Consider the following 15348-nt stretch of genomic DNA (forward strand, 5'->3'; position numbering starts at 1 on the left):
AAAGAAAGAGGAGCAGGATAATTGTCAGGTTGCACCTACCAAATCCCCAGTACATCAATTAATATGTTTGCTAAAATGCTTTAGATCAGTGGCGCTCATGTATAAAACACAAGTACTTGTTGTGAGTACCAACTTTTGTAATTCTAATCACAGTTGTAGTGAATTCTTTGATATTATAAAACAGTCTATGTACTCTGATGACTCTCATGCAGCAGTTTGAGAATTGCTGGGTTAGAACACAACCATATTTCAAGTGTTTCTTCACTGGGAACAGACAGCCCGGTTAGTGGCTGTGCATGCTTTACCATACAAACATCGTCTGTATTCGTGAGTGTCTTTTCCAAATGTTCACTTGATTCTTGGCCTGAGAGTGGAGGCTATCAATCAGGCTGACAGTTCTGTGGGAGTATTTATTAGATTTAATAGTATCTTTTTTTTAATTTTAAAAATATCTGACATACAAACTGCAGAGTAAACAGGGATCCAACTTGGCAAGTGTTAAATGGCACACAATACCACTGCCTAACAGATTATGATAGGAGGCTATCCTACTAAAACTCTAAGGGAATGTAAGTAATTGAAAAAGAAATATAATTTTGGTGGAATGTAATTGCCTAAGTTGGAATTTGACCAGAATGCCTGAGTAAAAATGGTCTGCAAATAATTAATCTGCAGCTGTCATTCAGTGGCAGCAGCGGGAAAGGAGGGAACAACAGCGAGCAGAGGGGAGGTGGCTTAAAAGCAACAAGGAGTGGTTGTGTGTTGTCATTATGATTAACTGGTAAGCCCAAGCTTATTGGTTAATGGTGTAACCAACTGTAAATTAGAAAAAGTGTAACTGAGGTTGCATAGCAATTTCTCGTGATGTAGTCCCTAATGAATGAGTAGTTTTTTCCTTTCTGCTCCTGCGTAATTTTTGTTTTTAATGTGACCTGTGTTCCTGTTAGCTGTAAAACAAAACCTTATGCTCTGATCTTTAAGAAACAAAAGGTAAAGTTATTTTTTCAATACCTTTTCTGTGGTGCTGACCTGCTGGATCTCAACATGTCAAGATTTTGTAACTAGTCTATGCAATACCTACAATAAAACTCTAATGACATAAAAAAGTTTGTAGGATCTGAAGTCATAGTTCAGCTGTGGGTCTTGGACCTAATCCTGGATTCTTTAATGATTTAAATGGACAAACTGACGAAACGGAAGTCCACGTGGCCCTTACTTAACTGCACTTGTGGTACCACTGAAGGAGAGGGAGGAAGAAGAGGACACTGATGTGTATAATCAACTTCTTAGCATTGAAGACACTTCAGGGAGTACGTATCAGGTTGGCTGTATATCCCTTGGGCATAGAGAACTTTTCATCTATGTTATATTGCTCAATCCAGGCATAGTCACATCCATCTGTCTCATTTTAAATTCTCAGCTACTTCAGGCTTAATGCATGTCAGAAGTGAAATTTTTTTTTTAGTTCTGAAAAAATAAGATTAACACTCATACCATTGTAGTTGTTGAAGTTTTCAAAAAGTTGCACACATTGTCAAGTGCTGGTGTTCTCTGAAGTACATTGAGGCACAAGATATTAGTGGGAAAGGACCAGCAGAGCATTTCACTTCTTATCGAATGCAATAGTCATAGATAGAGGGAGAATAAAATGACTTGTGTGTACTATGTTATGCTCGGGTTCATTTGCTGGAACTAGTTGGGACTGCTTAAACTTACTGTAATATTTTTTCACATTTTACCAGAAATTATTCTTGAATTCCTCGCTGATTACATTTTGAACAATTATTGCAGTACTATTTTAGGGCAATTTTTTCAACCGCTCTTTAGTCACTAGATCCCATATTAAAAAGTGGCTTAAACTCCCATGATAATCTTGACATACCCTGCATATTGCATTAGATCAGTGTTGATGTTACTGTGACGTAGTGGGGGTACCTGGCTGGTTCTCTGGGGTATCGATGACTGGTCCTGGTCCCTGGGGCTCGCCTCGGAGGTGTCTCTCTCCGTTGCTCAGCCAAGATCCGGGCTCTGCGCGGTTCCCTCTCTCTCCAGGACTCCGGTTCACACCCGGACCGGCTCTCCGTGAACTTATCCGCCAGCCTCCCGGCCTCCTGGGGGTTCTCTGGTCTCCGGTCCTTGAGCCACAGCCTCAGTTTGGGTGTGCACGCTTCATAGAACTGCTCCATCATGACCAGCTTGAGCAGCTCCTCTGCAGTCTGGGTTCCGACTCCAGACACCCACTTGCGGCAGTATTGCGCCAGGCGGGAGGCCAGGTCCACATAGGTCTCCCGTGGCCCTTTCTGTACCCCCCGGAACTTCTTCCTGTACATCTCGGGGGTCAGCCCGAACTTGTGCAGCAGGGCCTCCTTGACTCGGTTGTAATCCCCTGGCTGTAGGTCCTCCAGCTGACTGAGCACTCCGGCCGCCTCCTGGCTCAGTGCGGGGATGAGCTCCTGCAGCCAGTCAGCTGGGGGAACCCGTTGCAGTCCACAGGCCCTCTCAAAGGCACTGAGGAACCCGTCTATGTCACCCATGTCCTTCAATTGGGCCACCACGGGCCTCTCCAAGCATCTGGCAGTCCTGGGACCCTGGGGCCCATCCGCACTTGGCGCAGCCGGTGCCCCGCCGGTTCTCCGCTCTGCCATGGCCAGCTCATGCTGCCGCTGCCTCTCTCGATCTTGGCGTTCCTTCTCTCGATCTTGGCGCTCCCTCTCTCGGTCCTCTACTTCCAATTCCTTGATCCGCAGCTGGATCTCCAGCCGCCGTAGCTCCGCTGGGCTGGCCCCTGCCCTAGATGGCCTATGACTTGCAGGCCTCCCGGGAGACGCCGTCTCATCTCTCCGGTGGGTTCCAGCGCTCCTCCCCCTCTCTGAGCCTGACACACTCTCAGGGGGGGTCTGGCTGCTTCCCCTGGGGACAAGATCCTGGCCCTGTGGCTGGTCATTATCTTCCAGCTGGGTAATCGGTTGGGCCTTGGTTGCTTTCTGCACAGGCAAGCCCCTCTCTTTGCACAGCCCCACCAGCTCTGCCTTCAAGAGTTGGGCGTAGGCCATCTGCCCGCTGGTCCCCTTGGTGCAGACTCACCAGTCTAGTGCTGCAGCGCCCCACGATTCCCAGGAACCACTCCGCTCTGTCTCCAGCACGCCTGGCTCCAGGGCTCTTGCTTCTACTGCGCCTTGTCACTTGCCACTGGAAGCTCCATCCACGGGGTGCAGTGCATCCCGCTCCTGACACCAGTGTGACGGCGCGTTGGGGGTCCCCTGTCTCCTGCACCCCGAAATGGCACAAACAGACCGCACCAGCCGGTGGAATAGAGGAAGTTTATTGCCTCTCCAGGATACAGCACAGCACAGATGGAATCTGGTCACAGAGCTGGGCTAGGATGCCTCAGGCCCCCTTGAGTTGGGGGGAGACAGCCAGCCAGCCACCAACTCACTAACTTCCAGCCCTGCTCCCCAGTCAGGGCAGCATTCCACCTTCCTTTGTTCCTCTCCATGGGGGGTGTCTGGTCACTGGTTTGCATAGTGACTCATCCTGTTTTGCTGGGTCGTGGCCCCCACGACAGCCAGTGGGGGTTACCCCAGAGCCAGCAGCATAGAAACCAGCCAGGTACCCCCACTACGTCACAGTTACAGATAATGTTGTAGTGTTATGTTGTTTTTAAACTGTATAATCAATAAACTTAAATTCGCTTCCTAAACTAGAAAGTGTTGTGACGAAAGACTTTTTTCTGTTGCAACTATAAACTGTAGTCTTATCAAACCAATTACAGTATATTTGAGAATTATCGGGAAAAAATATAATAGTTGAGGAAAAAGTAGCATGAAGATATGGAATGAGAAAAGAAAATAGCACATCTAGAAAGTGGAGAAAGTTAGCCTCTACAGCAGCCACAGGAAACCTATACTCCTTGAGCTAGGCAGCCACCGCATACGTGGTCCTGACCCTAGCTTGAGTCCTTTCCCACGACTGGAGCTGTGGCCAGATCAGGCCACGTGGCGGCTGCTGCCATAGTACTAAATATAGCACCATGGCTCCAGCCCAGAAGCAGCTGCACACACTCCTTGTATTCCAGGACCAGAGCTGGGGTCACAGTGCTATTTTAGATGTCAGTTCCAGCCCCAGCAGCCACCATGCAGCCTCGGCCCCAGCTCCTCCCAGGGTGGGGCCGCATGGCGGGTGGCTGCCCAGTGTGCCGGGACTGAAGCCAGTGCCACGGTGCAGCTGCTCCTGGGCCAGAGTCACAGTACTAAAAATAGCAGGTCCTCATGGTGACATTTGTTACCAGATTTGCCTAATACTCTGGGATATGCTCATTTATCAGGGTTACTCTTATGGGACTGGGGAAAGGTTAACCATTCTGTCAGTGTGCTGTTTGTGCTTCCTTGTGCTCTCATATGGAGCTGAATTCTTCCTGATGCCAATTCCCCCTCCCACTGGAGCTCTCCTGCAGGAACTAGGTTCCTCAGGATGAAGTTCTTCCTACCTTAGCAACACACAGAGACATTCACACCCACTAACAGAGCATGTCTGAGAGGACTGGGTAATCAGCGCTCACAAGCTGACCTCCTCATATGACCCTGGATTCAGCAGGCTGGGTTAACAGAAGTGCCACACTTCACCCTCATGTGCCTTTGCACTCAGTGGGCTGGATTAAACAGCACTTTAAGATGCCATCCTCATATGCCCCCAGGTTCAGCACTCCCTATCCCCACTTTCACACCACAATCATTCACTGGTAAACCACACGATGAGCAAACCCCACAGGATTTTGGGCACTACAGGGATCTTTAGCTTGGGTACAAGAAACGTTGTTGCAGAGCGAATGGGGAAGCCAAAACAACACCCCTTGAGGAAGAGTGAGCAAAAGAGAAAGAGAGAGCGAGAAGCAGCCAGCTTAACAATGAAAGTTATTTATTTCTGAGTAGTGAATAGATATCAGAAAGTTACAATATTAAATCTAAATTGAAACTGATTACAAATGTTAGGTAACCATATAACAGTTTACATAGGGCAGGGTCAGGAGGCTATGCTTAGAGAGGTAGTTGATGGGAGAGAGAAAGAGAGAGACCTCACCACTCCATGGAGCTTGCACTGATCAGGGTTCCCAGATGATGATGGTAGCTGGGGGTCCACAGGGCAGGAAACAAGCAGAACAGAGGTCCCAGCACGATCAGACAGGAGATGAAAAAGTCTTACCTGGATTTAAACTGCATCAGTTCCATTATCAGAACAGTTTTTCTTGGGGCAAGGTTAGGAGTTTTTATAGGTAGAGTTCAAAGAGAAAGAGGAGGGACAATAGAGACTGATCACTCCTAGTTATGGATGATGTTCCTTGAACAAGCTCACAATGCAACTAGGCAGTTTCAGTTTTTTAGATGTCAATAGGATCCTTACTAGAATTGGTCTGATAATGACTAATTTGGGTGTGAGCAGGCCTGGGTTCATTAGCATCTAGAGTAGAGATTTCCCATCAGGCAGTGCTTCTCTGCTTTCGGTATCCCATAGTTCACTGCATTTCCTGCCGTGGAAGAGCTGGTCTCCATTCTGTATGCTAATGAGTTCTATCTTCAATGCAGATGAGGCTGGGGTGTTTCCTTAATTAGTTTAGTGTGTCTTCCCTGGCCTTTTCATTGCTTTGTCTGATTCCAGCAAAGGCTTAGGGAAAGAATGTCAGTCCCTGGCTCCCAAAAGCACAGGGCTGGTAGGTAACACTGTACAGGCCAGGGGCCATGGTACTAAACATAGCACCATGGCCAGGGCTCCAGCATCAGCACAGGGCAATCTCCCACCACAAGGCCCCACCCCAGGAGCAGATGGACAACCACCATGCAGCCCTTGCCCCACCTTCAGCCCTTCCTCAGAGCTTAGAGCTGCAGCCAGGGCTGCAAAATGGCTGCCTGGCTGCTCCTGGGGAAGGCCACATAGCGGGTGGCTGCTGGAGCTCGAGCCAGACTCCAGTGTGACTGCTTTTGGGAGTGCAGCAACAGTGGGATTAAAAACTATGATGTACCATCAGCACTTTATATTTCTGGGAAAAAAAGTATTGATTTTTGCGTGTGTGTGTGTGTGTGTGTGTGTGTCCAACAAAGTTTTTAAATGGTTTAATTTTTGAAATAAAGTAATGGGGCAAAAGTGATTAACAGATGAACAAATATGTATCCTTGATAGATTAGGGAAGATGCACTGTGGCAGCCATATAGATTGTAATGGTCCTGTGGTCAAATAAACATTGATTTGCCATGTTGAGTTTGCTTCTAGTTTTTAAATCTAATTTTTTAGGAGAAAGTGTAGGACTACCTCCTTCCCCCCTTTCAAGGAATTCACTGGAATTCAACTCAACACCTATTTAAACAATCAGACCCACTCCAATTCCTAAAATGGATTCAGGAACAGTCCTGTGTCTCAGGTACATAAGCCTAGGGTTAATTAATTCAATTCTAACTTCTTTACTTAGTGGGTCATAATTTTTAGCTTAAATGTCCAGAATATTGTGCCCCTTTTCCAGAACTGTGAAACTTTCAGAGCTTGTAATTTCCTTTAACTCTGGTTTTCTTTCGATATACTCAAACAGACAAACAGGTAAACTGAATGTAAAACACCAGGGATAATTCAACTTCAAGGTTGAAAACTCAAGTTCCAAAACCACTCAGATTGCTCCTTTGCAGTTATACTACTATTATGATTTAGAATATATTGATCCTGGTTCCCCACTATAATGCTTCAGAGTTGCACTGGAATGAAACGGAAGTAATGCAGCAGTAAATCAGCTTTACTGAATGTAATATTTGTCTCTTTCTGTATTATTTAAATGTGAACTTTAATCTATCATTGTTTATTAATGTATCCCATAAATATCCTCAGCACATCCTATGTATATTATGTATCCCATAAATGTATATAGACTGTACAGAATATCCTGTTTGTTATTGTGAGGGCAATCTTATCTTGTTCTTGTATTTTTAAAAGAAGTGTTTTGGTATAAAATACATATAAAACATTAATATTATAAAATGTAAACAGATGGAGATCAGTCCTTGTCTCTTGCCTCACTTTCAGAGCTATGTAGGATATGTACCAGTGATTACCTCTGAGGTTGAATACATTTTTTAAAATGTAGCAGTTAGTCATTGATCAGAGACTTTACTTGGAAGTGTTTTCAAAGAAACGTCACTGCAAATCAAACTCCCAAAGAATCAAACCCCCATTCATTACTGGGAATCAAATTTTCAGTATTAGTTGTACTGTACATAGATATATCTGTTAACTCAGTAAAAAAAGACTGACCTCCTAAACCAAATGATAAAATGTCAAATTGTGGGTATTATCAGCACATAGCATGACTTTTAATATATTTAACAGCTGGTCAGGTGTACCTAGATGGCAGTATGAGTAAGAAAAGCCACAAAAGAAAATTAATGCTGGAGAGTCACATGCAACTAATATTTGATAAAGTACAATTGAGACACCTTTTCCTTTAATAATACAGTAAAACTCCAATAGTCCGGCATCCAGTGGTCCAGCACTCCCGATAGTCCGGCACCAACTGGAACCCGGAAGTGCTTCCAGGTTGGTCCCGCAGCGCTGCCCTCACCCCCCTGCTCGGTGCCTGGCAGCACTGCAGCTGCACTGCTCCGCGCCGCTTCCTCAAATTCGCTGCTGCTGCTGCTGAAACTGACAAGTGGCAGACTTGGGGAAGCTGCAGAGCAGAGCAGGTAGGGTGCTGCTGGGTTGGTCTCGCAGTGCCGCCCCTCCCCCTCCTGCTCGGTGATAACTACTGCACTCTGCAGGGTGGGGAGCCTGCTCCACTCTCGGCGTCGGTGCAGGGCTTCCCCCTCCTTCCTGCAAAATGGCAGAGGGTTCGCTCTTCACTGTGCTGTTCCCTGCCCACCCCCAGGCGCAGTGCGGGTCCCGGCAGACCCGTCACAGCCCCCTACCGGAGTACCTCCCAATACTCCGGCATATCTGATAATCCAGCACTACCTAGGTCCCAAAGGTGCCGGATTATCAGAAGTCTACCGTACAACACTTTATATGAGAATTTTGAGTAATCCAAGTATCTAAACACATTTAGTTCTGCTGTAGTCTCCTACTGGCTCCCTCCCTCTGGCTTCCCACACATTGCTGCTCCACCCCAGACCCACACTCCCTGTACACCCTAGGGGCTGGCAGCAGCTCCCCTCTGCTCCTGGCAAGGACTTGCAGCCAGCCCCGCAGGGAGCAGTCTGGGGCAGTCCCTGCCCTGCAAACAGGGAACCACGCTCCCTTTGGGGACCAGTCTCACCTCCACAAGTGCGTGTGCTTCCTGGGAGCAGGACTTAGGATCCCAGCAAGGGGCAGGGAGGACTGGGGTCTCTGTGCTGGGAGAGTCTCTCAGGGAACAGCACCATTGGTGGAGTGCCACAGTGGCACACAACTGAACAAATGCACGTGACCTCAATATTGGTGGAAAAGACAAAACTCTCATCACTCCTGGACAAAAAAATCTTAGAGGGAACACTGCCTGAGGCCTCTCTTTCCCTGTGGAACTGGAGCTTGATGGGGTGTGGTTTTCTGCTTCTTAGTTGGGGGCCACATCTGTGAGGGTTTTTTCTGACTTGAGGGCCAGATCAGTTAGGGTATGTCTACACTAGCTCGTTAATTCGAGCTAGGTAGGCAAATCAGGCAACCGGAGTTGCAAATGAAGCCCGGGATTTAAATATCCCTGGCTTTATTTGCATGTTCCCGTCCGGCCACCACTTTAAATCCCCCTTAGTTCTAACTGACTCTGCGGCTACACGCGGCACTCAGAAGTTAATCCGAACTAAATCCTTAGTTCGGATTAACTGTTACTCCTCGTGGAATTGTTACTCTTCATTTGCAACTCTGGTTGCCTGATTTGCCTACCTAGCTCGAATTAACGAGCTAGTGTAGACATACCCTTAGTGTTTTGTTATTTTTAAAATTCTCACTTGTGTGTGGCCCCTGACCTATTTTTTTCTGTGGAACAATGGACCCGGACCCAAAAAAGGTTCCCTGTCCCTGCTCTAGAGATTAGACAATGGTGTGGTCTCCCATACCAAGCTCCCTCTCCCCCCCAAAAATGGGGAAAAGTGTTGTTGAAAAAAAGGGGGGAGTGAGACCAAAGTTGTTGAGCAAAACAAAAACAAAAAAAGGACCCAGAGAGTTATTAAGCATAAAAAAAAATTAAAAACAGCATGGCCCCTTTAAGATCCGGAGGGGCTGAGCTCTGCCTCTCCTAACAGGCTGCCAGCAGCCGGTTGCCATCTTGCCTCCCTCCCTGCTCTGGGCCAGACAGCTCCCCTGCAGAACCAGGAAAGCGGGGGGTGGGAGGGGACTGGGCCCAATTGCTGAGTGTGTTGTAGGGTTGCCAGGTGTCCGGTATTGACCCAGATAGTCTGGTATTTTCACCCCCCTGGCCGGGAAAAAATCAGAAAATACCGGACATTTTAAGTGTCCGATATTTTCCGACCTTTTTTACCAGACAGGAGCCAAAAATACTGGACTGTCTGGGTCAATACTGGACACCTAGCAACCCTAGTCTCCCACCATGGGAACTGGTGGGATGGGGAGGAAAACTGGAAGGGCTACTGGGGTAAACAAATAAGCAATTACACTGCAAAAAATACATGCATAGCTTTGAGTTCACTGTTATCTCAGCCGTTCTCAAGGAGGAGATATCAGCATTAAGAGGTTTAAGTTCATCTCTGAAATCATTGTGTGTAATAACATAAGCCTGGTAAATGAAAACCTGAACCAGCTAAATAACATACAAAATAAGTCATCATCCAATGTATATCAGGAATAAATTGTGAATAAACATAATAAAATGACTCTGAATGGGAAGAGAAAATGAGTATCTGAAATATGGCAAGATAACTTGTTTTTAATGAAAAATATATTCCTTGGGGAAAAAAACTGAAATACCTAATAAAATATGCTGTTGCCACAAGTTAACTGTAAAGCTGCCTATCTTAACTATTTCTTTTTTCTTTAGATAACAGTGATTTAATTGCTTGTACCGTGATTACAAAAGATGGAGGTCAAGTTCAGAGATTTCTGGCTGTGGATATTTACCAGATGAGTTTGGTTGAGCCAGATGTTGCCAGGCTGGGCTGGGGAGTAGTTAAATTTGCTGGCCTTTTGCAGGTAAGATATGTTAACCTGCGGATTTGTTTTCCAGCTGAAAAGCCTATAATGTAAGAAGAACTGTAATGAAACTTAGTATTCATTTTACCACTGCATGTTTGAAATTGATAACATGCCTCCCTATTTTCTGTGTGTTTAGTAGTTTTTCTAATTCTATCTTCTCTTAAATTGCTTTATGCAATTTCTGTCTTTCCAAAGAAGCTCTTAAAAAGTTCACAGGCTGACATCTGCAAATGAAGTAACTCCCTCATACAGGCATCTCTATTTAACAAAGCATCTCTGATCATTGAGCACTGAAGTTCCGCTCAAGTCCATAGCATTTCAACACATGCTTGAAGTTAAATCTATGTAGTAGATATTTTCTCAATTAGAGCAGTAGAGAACAGATCTTCTAATACTTGTGATGAGATGCTTCAGAGGGGTAGCCATGTTAATCTGTTTTAGCAAGAACAGCGAGGAGTTCTGTCGCATCTTAAAGACTATAGGTACGTCTACACTGCACACTTATTTTGAAATAAGCTATTCCAAAATAGTTATTCTGAAATAGCACGTCTACACTACAGAGAAGCCTCAATATTAGTCCAAGGCAGGCTTCCTTAATGTAGACATGCTATCTCAGTTTAGAGCCACAGGAGGCACTGGGGAGGAATAACTTAAAATGGCCCTGATGAGGGGCTATTTTGAAATAGCAGCAGTGGAGCGTCTACACATGCCTTATTTCAAAATAGCTATTTTGGAATAAAATTAGGTATTCCTTGTAGAATGAGGTTTACTGATTTCAGAATAAGCGGTCCGTTATTTCAAAATTATTTTGAAATAATGGGATGTCTTTGTAGACGCTTGAATTGTTATTTCAAAATAATGCTAGTTATCTCAAAATAACGGTGCAGTGTAAACACACCCTTTCACATTTATTTGGGCATAAGTTTTTGTGGGCTGGATCTCTCTTCAGATGCATCTTCAGTTTGGTAGGATATAACACACATACAAAGATGGGAGTGTTAGATTACTGTGCAGAGGGCCAGTGCTAAGGAGATCAATTCAATCAGGGTGAGTGTGGCCCACTCCCAACAGTTGATAAGAAAATGAGAATACCCAAAGGGGAAAAAATACTTTTTGTAGTGAACTAGCTGCTCCCAGTCTCTCTTCATATCCAATCTGATCATATAAAGTTTGCGTATGAACTCCAGCTTTGCAGTTTCACATTGCAGTCTGGTTTTGAAGGGGTTTTGTTGTTGTTGTTGTTGTTTGTTGAAGTATGGCAGTTTTCAAGTCTGTTACTGTGTGTCCAGGGAGATTGAAGTCCTCTCCTACTGGTTTTTGAATGTTGCCATTCTTGATGACTGATTAGGTTCATTTATTATTTTGAGTATAAACAGTTTGGTTTGGCCAGTGTACAGGGCAAGGGGAAATTGTTGGTACATGATGATATATATCATATTAGCAGATGTGGCAGACAAATGAGCCTTTGATGGTATGGCTGATATAGTTAGATCCTATAGTGGTGCCACTATGGTAGATATGTGGATTGAGTTGGCAATGGTCCTAGACCAGAGAGACTGGGAACTTAATTGCAAGGGGTGAGCTGCCTGCACAGTGCAGGACAGAGGGTGAAGAAGCCTGGTCACTCGCAGCAGCACAGTCAGGGGCTGGAAAATTGCAGCCTCCTGTGGCAATGTAGAGCCAGGGAAACCTGGTCACCTGTGGCACCACCAGATCAGTGCAGGGGGCTGGTGAACCCTGGCCGCCCATGGCAGTCTGGAGTTGGGGGGCAGCAGTGGCACAATGGACAGCCTGGCTGGAGAGGGAGAAAAGGGGGCCAGAGGCAGAAGGCCACTGGGGAAGGGGACAGGGGACACCTCCCCGGTCTGGCAAGTTCTCTCATTCAGGACTTATAAGGTCCCAACTTGCCAGACCAGAGAGGTCCAAACTGTATTAGGATTTGTTGTGGAATTTTATGAAAACTTGTATTCTACAAAATTACCAGAATGTTGCAATGAAATATAGAAAATTCTAGTCCTCTGAATTGCTAGTACTTGAAAAAAAATGAGATTTCTGCATCTTTCATTCTAGTTTATATTTTTTTTTCATTTAATCCAAATATGATGATACCTAATTCAAATACCTTGGTATTCCAGCTGTATCAGAATGTAAACATATATAAATGAGTTGCTTTGCAAAAGTAGTGTCTGTTTATTAAGTTACGCCAAGCTCAGTAGTCATGTTTCTAGAAAACGTATAGTGGGTACAGCTATTTCACTTAACTGAATGTTTGCCTGAATTAGCTGTATTGGTTTTACTTCACAAGAAATTTGTATGAATTTACTGCAACATTTTGTGTATTTTTAACCATTACTCCATCTTTCTGACTTCTTTGTTGTAATGATGTATTGCTCATCTATAATTTAACTAACAACAATGAACAATTCAATTTGTTTCACAGCTAACTATAGTTTGTTTCTTTATAGGATATGCAGGTAACTGGAGTAGAAGATGATAGTAGAGCTCTGAATATAATAATTCACAAACCTGCATCTAGTCCTCATTCTAAGCCCTTTCCCATTCTCCAAGCAACATTTGTTTTTCCTGATCACATTCGCTGTATCATTGCAAAACAGCGTTTGGCAAAAGGCCGCATCCAAGCTCGACGTATGAAAATGCAGAGAATTGCAGGTAAGTGGATGCCTTCAAATGTTTTTGTTTGAAGTGGTAAACATGTCTCATGACAATTCAGTGTAAGATCTGCTCTTGTGTCCTCAAATGCATCTGAAATACTGTCTCTCAAGAGAGGAATCTTGAAACCAGTTTCCAGTTTCTAAACAATAGATCTTAACAATATCTTCTTGCTAGCAGATGTACCCAATGTTGCTCAGGTCTGTAACTGAAGGAATTTATTTTAAATTTTTTTTGGAAAATAATGCATGTGTTATTTCCATGATTGTATTTTTTTAAAATAAAGGCTGGGGTAAGAGGTCAGGACTGAGGAGGAGCAAACGTGGGCACCATTTCAGATTTTGATGGGGGGTGGGTGATGACCAGTGCATGCTTTGATGGTGGGCAGGGGGAGAGCGATAGCATGAGGGGTGGACTGAAGACAGAGGGAGGCTTCAGCGGTGTTACTGAGCATGCTTGGTAAAAGCTAAGAACGAAGCTCTATATAAGAACATCAGAATGAACATATTGGGTCTGACCAAAAGTCCATCTAGCCCAGTATCCTGTTTTCCAAGAGTGCCAGGTGCTTCAGAAGAAACAGAACCTGCATTCATCAGATGATCCATCTTCTGTTGCCCATTGATCGCTTCTGGCAAACAGAAGCTTGGGAAACCATTCCTGCCCATTCTGGCTAGTAGCCGTTGATGCACCTATGCTCCTTGAACTTATTTTGTTCTTATTGGAACCCTGTTTTATTTTGGGCTTTTCCACCATCTCCTGGCAAAGAGTTCCATAGGTGTGACGAAATAGTTTGTTTTAAATATGTTGCCTATAAATGTAGTTGGGTGAGCTTCTTGTGTTATGTTACTGAAGGAGTAAATAACATTTTCTTATTCTATTTTCTAAATCTCTAACTTATCCCTCCATGCTTTAATCATTTATTTTCCAAGATGAAAAGTCCCAGTCTTGTTAATCTCTCCTCTTATGGAAACTATTCCTTACCACTAATCATTTCTGTTGCCCTTTCTGTACCTTTTCCAAATACGATATATCTTTTTAAGATGGGGTAACCAGATCTGCATACAGTATTCAAGATGTGGGCATACAATGACTTTATATAGAGGCAATATGGTATTTTGTCTTATCATCTGTTCCTTTCCTAATGATTCCCAATATTCAGTTAGCCTTTTAGTTTTTAGACTGCCACTGCACACATCAAATTTGGTAATCCTAACTCTTATGGTTTAGGAAGAGTTCTTAAACAAATGACAAACTGATGCACAATCTGATGCACTCTAAAAATATAGAGGGTATGTCTACACTACAAAGTTAGTTCGAACTAACTTTCATAGGCGCTACATTAGCGCTCCGTTAGTTCGAACTTAATTCGAACTAACGGAGTGCTTAGTTCGAACTAGGTAATCCTCATTCCACGAGGATTAAGCCTAGTTCGAACTTACTAGTTCGAATTAAGGGGTGTGTAGTTATGAAAGTTGCGCCTATGAAAGTTAATTCGAACGAGTGGGAGGCTAGACCTCCCCAGGTTTCCCTGGTGGCCACTCTGGCCAACACCAGGGGGAAACTATTGCCCCCCTCCTGGCCCCGGAGCCCTTAAAGGGGCACGGGCTGGCTACGGTGCCCGTGCCAGGTGCAAGCCTGCCAGCACCCAGCCAGCAGACCCTGCACCTGGCACGGCTCGAGCCACCCACCCGATGCCCCCCAGCCCTCCCCCTCTTCCCGAGACCAGGCTGGCGGCTCCTGGGAGCTTGCCCGGGACCGCAAGAGGCGGGCACCCGCCTGGGCTAGTGCGGACATCGTGGACCTCGTCCACGATCTCCGCACTAGGCACAGGAAAGTGGCCGTCTAGGGCAGGAGAGCTGCCAGCCTGGCAACCCAGGAGCAGGTGTGCATGAAAATCAAGGTGGTCCACTGAGACCCCCGACCCTGAGCCCTGAGCTTACAATGGCCGTCCTGGGTCAGACCAAAGGTCCATCTAGCCCAGTAGTCTGTCTGCCGACAGCGGCCAACCCTAGGGACCCTGGAGGGGATGGACCGAAGACAGTGACCAAGCCATTTGTCTCGTGCCATCCCTCTCCAGCCTTCCACAAACCTTGGGCAGGGACACCACTCCTACCCCCGGCTAATAGCACTCCATGGACCCAACCTCCATGACTTGATCTCACGTCCCTTTAAACTCTGTTCTAGTTCTAGCCTTCACAGCCTCCTGCAGCAAGGAGTTCCACAGGTTGACTCTTTGCTTTGTGAAGAACAACTTTCTGTTACTAGTTTGAAGCCTGCTATCCATTCCTTTCCTTTGGTGTCCTCTAGTCCTTCTTTATGGGAACTAATGAAGAACTTTTCTGTATGCACCCTCTCCACCCAACTCCTGCTTTTAGAGACCTCTATCCTGTCCCCCCTCCGTCTCCTCTTTTCTAAGCTGAAAAGGCCCAGTCTCTATAGCCTCTCTTCATATGGGACCTGTTCCCAACCCCTGATCATTTTAGTTGCTCTCCCCTCTCCCAGCCTGTCTCTTCCCCTCTCCCACCT

At 45.4% G+C, this 15348-nt stretch overlaps 1 protein-coding gene across 9 annotated transcripts in view; it reads left to right on the plus strand.

Moving 5' to 3' along the window:
* CLEC16A (C-type lectin domain containing 16A) overlaps positions 1-15348 on the plus strand; it is a 341368-nt gene that overhangs the window by 167361 nt on the left and 158659 nt on the right. For all 9 annotated transcript variants that reach the window (XR_012896118.2, XM_075899302.2, XM_075899304.2 and 6 more), the window contains 2 exons: positions 9998-10149; positions 12618-12822. Coding sequence is in view for 8 of the 9 variants with exons in the window: in XM_075899302.2 (XP_075755417.1) it covers positions 9998-10149; positions 12618-12822 (357 nt within the window). In the remaining variant the exon portion in view is untranslated. The remainder of the gene's footprint in view (positions 1-9997; positions 10150-12617; positions 12823-15348) is intronic.

The sequence above is a fragment of the Pelodiscus sinensis genome, chromosome 15, assembly GCF_052426305.1.
Source record: "Pelodiscus sinensis isolate ZL-2025 chromosome 15, ASM5242630v1, whole genome shotgun sequence".
Lineage (NCBI taxonomy): Eukaryota > Metazoa > Chordata > Testudines > Trionychidae > Pelodiscus > Pelodiscus sinensis.